Source organism: Lipotes vexillifer, unplaced genomic scaffold (genome assembly GCF_000442215.2).
Source record: "Lipotes vexillifer unplaced genomic scaffold, Lipotes_vexillifer_v1.1 scaffold1359, whole genome shotgun sequence".
Lineage (NCBI taxonomy): Eukaryota > Metazoa > Chordata > Mammalia > Artiodactyla > Lipotidae > Lipotes > Lipotes vexillifer.
The window spans coordinates 1,324,225-1,329,710 of record NW_006771596.1 but is presented as its reverse complement, the minus strand read 5'-3'; the positions used below and the strand labels follow the sequence as shown (position 1 = coordinate 1,329,710).

Genomic DNA, 5,486 nt, shown 5'->3' with positions numbered 1-5,486 from the left:
GGCGGCAGCGGGCGCGGCGGCGGTGGCGGGCCCGGCGGCTTCCAGCCCGCGTCCCGCGGCGGCGGCGAGCAGGAGACGCAGGAGCTGGCCTCGAAGCGGCTGGACATCCAGAACAAACGCTTCTATCTGGACGTGAAGCAGAACGCCAAGGGCAGCTTCCTCAAGATCGCCGAGGTGGGCGCGGGCGGCTCCAAGAGCCGCCTCACGCTGTCCATGGCGGTGGCCGCCGAGTTCCGCGACTACCTGGGCGACTTCATCGAACACTACGCGCAGCTGGGCCCCAGCAGCCCCGAGCAGGTGGCAGCGGCAGCGGGCGCCGAGGAGGGCGGTGGGCCGCGGCGCGCGCTCAAGAGCGAGTTTCTGGTGCGCGAGAACCGCAAGTACTACCTGGACCTCAAGGAGAACCAGCGCGGCCGCTTCCTGCGCATCCGCCAGACGGTCAACCGCGGCGGCGGCGGCCCGGGGCCCGGCGGCCTGCAGAGCGGCCAGACCATCGCGTTGCCCGCGCAGGGCCTCATCGAGTTCCGCGACGCGCTGGCCAAGCTCATCGACGACTACGGCGGCGAGGACGACGAGCTGGCTGGGGGCCCGGGCGGCGGTGCCGGGGGCCCCGGGGGCGGCCTGTACGGGGAGCTCCCGGAAGGCACCTCCATCACGGTGGACTCTAAGCGTTTTTTCTTCGACGTGGGCTGCAACAAGTACGGAGTGTTCCTGCGCGTGAGCGAGGTGAAGCCGTCCTACCGCAACGCCATTACCGTCCCCTTCAAGGCCTGGGGCAAGTTCGGGGGCGCCTTTTGCCGGTATGCGGATGAGATGAAAGAGATCCAGGAGCGGCAGAGGGATAAGCTTTATGAGCGACGCGGCGGGGACGAGTCAGAGGGAGAGGAGGTGGATGAGGATTGAAACGCCTAGCTTACCCTACGGGCCTCCCCACCCCACCACTAGAGAGCCCCCCTTCCTGTTCATCCCAGTGAGCTAGTGGAGGGAGAGCAAGGGAGGCCCCAGAAGGAGAAAACAAAATTTAAAATAATATAGTTAATTACGAGAAATAACCATAAGAGAGAACAGTCACGGACAATTAGAGAAAAGCAGTAAAGTTCCAAGGAATTGACAGCAACCTACAAAGAGAGGACAACAGCGCCTCCTCACCTGAGCAAAAGTCTCAGCTTCTGTTGCTTCCCAGCTGAGGTTCCTAAATCCATCAGGATAATCCTGGGTGGGGTAGATCCTTGCACATTGGCCAAGGAACACCTCTTGAGTTACCCAGACCCACTGATGACAGCTGAATTTGTATTATACCTGGGGTAACCTGGTCTTAAGATAGTGTCTTATCCCTTCACCTCCATTGAAATCAGCGTTTTGGATCTAGATCTTCATGGAATTCTTGTGAAGAGAGAGGCATTTGCAGTTACCCAGTTCTGAGGGTACAAGTTTTATGAAAAGGAATGCAACTTTAAGTAATCATAGACAGGGCAAAATAAGAATTCAAGAAGCCACCAGGGAATACAGAAACAAATCGGATCCATTTTTTTTTTAAATGGTTTTGCATGGAACCTGGAACAAGGCCCATGTCTTGTCTTTGCAGAATTATTTTCCGGGATGCAAATGGATTCAGATGTCAGTCCTTGAACTAGAATCCGTTATTATAATATTTTGGAAGTTGGCAAAATTTTTTCAAAGATAAAAGCAGTTTTACATTGGGGGTTGCTGAGGTAGGCACAAGCAGAAATCAGGCATAAAGCACAAGGAAAACTGTTTGAGTGGATTGGTTGCTGCTCACTAAAGTTCTTCCTCGATCTCCAAATATGGAGGTCATGTCTTAGATATGAATGAGAGCCAGATCCCCGTGGCTCCACCGTGTGAGCCAGTGAATTATGGCTAATTCGGCAGTTTCAGCCACTGGTTGGCTGGATTTTAAACCGTAAAACTTGAAGATATCTACAAAAGGAACAGTGGCTACAAGCCTGAGCTTTAATGGAATATAAGTCCTCACAGAAAAGTTCGAAATAACCAAAACTGAAGTCTTCATCTACCTTCAGTTTAATCTGTGGATTTGTTTAAACACTAAAGATCCTCAGGTCCAGAATTCCAGCAACGTTTATTCTTTTAAAATAAATTTTTAAGAACTTGATCCATTGTATCAGTACCTCACAATCAAGTTGGCAAACGATGGATGAGTGATTCAAGCAGCGTGCCCTTTGGAAGCTGAAATCCATCTGAATGGAGCTGAAGTGAACGTGAATATGCTGACTATATCCTGGAAGCATTTTTATACCATCTTGAAATTTCAACAAACTGCCTTTTGCCAGTTTATCCAGCTGTCTTTCAAGAATAAAAGTTGGGGTTTTCAAGGATCGCCTCTTCTATATTTTAAATGGATTTTCAGTATGATCTTTACTAATCAAGTTAATCCCACCCCATCAAAAGGTATTCCTAGAAGTGTCAGAACCTAGGTAACTGAATTGAATGGGAGCTAATGTTCTTTCCAAAGTTTTCAGGTATACTTTGTGCAACACCTTCTCAACCAGGAGGCAAGTAACCCCACTTCCACAATCTTAGTATTTTTTTTTTTAACTGCATGCCTGCCCTTTATTTGAGCTGCCTTTTAATTTATTGCATACCCTTTTTATTATTTTGGTATTCAATCTATACAATCTTTTTGTATTTATTGGGAAATGAGTAATATACAAAAAGGTCGTTTTCATGAATTAGTGGCTGAGAGGGAGGGAATAATTGTGTATATAAAATTAGGCTTTTTTAAAAATTAGATTTGATTCAGAATATCTCATCTTAGATTTTTAAAAAATAGTGGAAGAGCCACAAACATTGGTGCCCTTTTCAGACTATTTCTCTACTCTCATCATCCACAGTAGACTTTTTAAACAGATTTTTTTTTAAGCATTTCTTTTTTTAAAAAATTTTTCTCCGTTGCAAAGAATGTTTCCTAAATTGTATGGGAGCAATAGTATTTTTGATGTTTTAATGACATCTGTATACTTGTACTGTATTTTGTACTACAAGGCAGCTGTTTTCAATAATGTCCTGCTGTATTTACCTATGTGTTTTGAGTGTTGATTTCTTTGCTGCGGAGAATAAATCCCTAAATAGTTTTAGTAAAGGAGCTGAGAAGCTAGCATTATTAGGTTTGCAGAAACTGTTTAAGTTTCAAACTCTGAGGCAGCAATGAAAATTAAGGTTGCAGCTCTTAGTTTGATAGCTGTAACTTTTTCATTTTCAAAACATGTATAATTCCTGTAGAGACCAACTTGTTTTCCTGCTTCAGTGGTGGTTCTGTTGCTCAGCTGCCATGAGCCAGTTCAGTTTTGCAAAGGTGCAGTACCTCTCCTTTCTAAGGGGTTGGTTTAATTCTTTTTTCTTTTCTTTTTGTTTGGCTGAATTGCAGTAACTAGCCTTGCCCTTTCTACTCTGTAGAAATGACAGGGTCTTCACAATCCTTCACCAGTGGCTACTAAGCTATAATTAGCTGAACAGAAAGAATGTGGAAGTGGTCTGAGGCATATAGAGTATATGCCAAGAACACTACCATATATGGCATCAGCTTTGGTTACCAGAGAAATTTTCTTAGTCATTAGACCATATAACAGTAGTATATCATATGTAAATCTTTAGATATCAATTTGAGAATCCTCCAAAAAAAGGAGCAAAGAATGCATAAGCTATGTGTTGGAAAAAGTAATTTATATTAAAATTTTGACCTGCCTATGTAAGATTAAGTGGTAAACGTCATAGTGGTGGGTTTTTAAGTCTTAACCAATCTCAAAGGTTTGTTTCTCCTGCAGGGGGTGGTTCATGGCCTCTTCTCACTGCAGGAAGATTACAGGAGGATGTGGATTAATTGTAGCATTCACTGATCCTCATTCCAGTACTAGGGACAATAGAAATCTGCAAAGCGTAGAGACTACACTTTGGTGTGTGGTTTGTTAAACAAGGTGATAGTTAACAGGCTAGCTTTCAGAACTCATTCAAAGTATTGCTTATTAAAGGAAATGATCTTTGTTAATTCCAGTCAGAAAATGGCATTGTACAGACTATGGGAAACCAAATTTTTTGTTTTGTCTTTCAAGCACTATTATGAACAGTGATTTAGGGCTGTTTTTCAGCTTTGGCAAACATCCCAGCTAATCACATGTTCAAAACAGTCATATTCTTGAGAAGTAGGGAACTAAAATTCCTTTTCAGATAATTGGTAGAATGTTTGTTTCTCAAACTACTGCAGTTACAGACATGAGAAATCAAACTTCAGGAACAGAATCAAAAGAGCAAAAATCTGTGTCAAGATACTCCTCTTCCCTTCTGGTTTCTATTGTCCCTACCTATCATTCAATTAGAATGGCAGTTCTAGTCAGCAAAGAACATTTTCAGTGCATATGCTGCACAGTACAAAATGTAAATCTGCATGGCACCAAAAAATCAAAGTGAAAACCAAACCAAAAACCCAGACACCCTATGTTACTATGGGAGGCATGTAGGTGGTGTAAATGACTGTAGCTGTGATGCACACATGGCTACTTGTCAAGTCACTTTCCATAATTATTTACTGCAAAATGATTGAGAGGCTTTGGTGCAGGCAGCCTATTAACCTACTACTTCCTTTGTTACCTCTCAATCACTTTGCAATAAATTGCAGGTCTTTTAAGAGATTCAAGCTTCAGTTTTCTCAAAAAACAAAAGTTTTCCTGGCTTATCTGAAAATGCAGGGTTGTGGGCAAAAGAGGCTGGTTATAATAATGCCCTCATATTGAGTGGTCTGTAAATGGCTGCACACTTCAGGCACTATAGTTGCTGAGGATGCTTTGTTAAATGTGACCTTGACTGGCTTTACAGGGGGTAGAATGTGCTCTACACAAGGTATTAAAAGGTAACTGTTCATTTGTATCTACCTTGCTCTTGAGGTGGATGAAATTAAAAAGCTTGAGTGTGTAAGCCATGCACATAGGTATTCTTCACTGTAAATTCTGTTTTCATTTTTAACCCAATTATGGTACTTCGTCCAATGCACAACTGATCTCTCAGTAGATATTCATTTGAAAATAGTGTGGCCTTGATCGGTGAGAAGGGGAAGGAAACAAGTGACTTTTTGCTCATGTAAAATGACTCGTTTGCCGAGAGTCATTCTGCAGCACTCTTAGTGTCTAATGCGTTTGTGATCAGTCTCCTTGTTGATTGGGGAAAGTTAATGTTTTTGACCCTGGAGTTACTAATTCAATTGAGTTGTCTTCTGTTTTTAGGAAGTATCAGAATTGCTGTGATAAAAAAGTTGACTGCTTTGATGTCCAATCTCAGGTTTTAGAATATATATAGTGGTGTAAAATTCCACTGTTAACTCTTAAAACAATTTTAATTTAGTACACCCTAAACATCACTTGCATAAGGCCTGTTCAGAGAGCAGAGCCTCCCATCTTTTTGCTCCTTTTCCACTTTGTACTTCACTTGAGAAAGTGTCGCTTGATTTTACATTGTATATT

General features: G+C 43.1%; 1 protein-coding gene across 1 annotated transcript; it reads left to right on the top strand.

The window, feature by feature from the left end:
- The first annotated feature begins 6 nt into the window (after nt 1-6).
- On the top strand, nt 7-3,048 carry PURB (purine rich element binding protein B). Its single transcript, XM_007447020.1, has one exon. It carries the CDS (start codon nt 214-216, stop codon nt 901-903), a length of 690 nt encoding a protein of 229 aa, XP_007447082.1. The 5' UTR covers nt 7-213; the 3' UTR covers nt 904-3,048.
- Nucleotides 3,049-5,486: the final 2,438 nt, after the last annotated feature.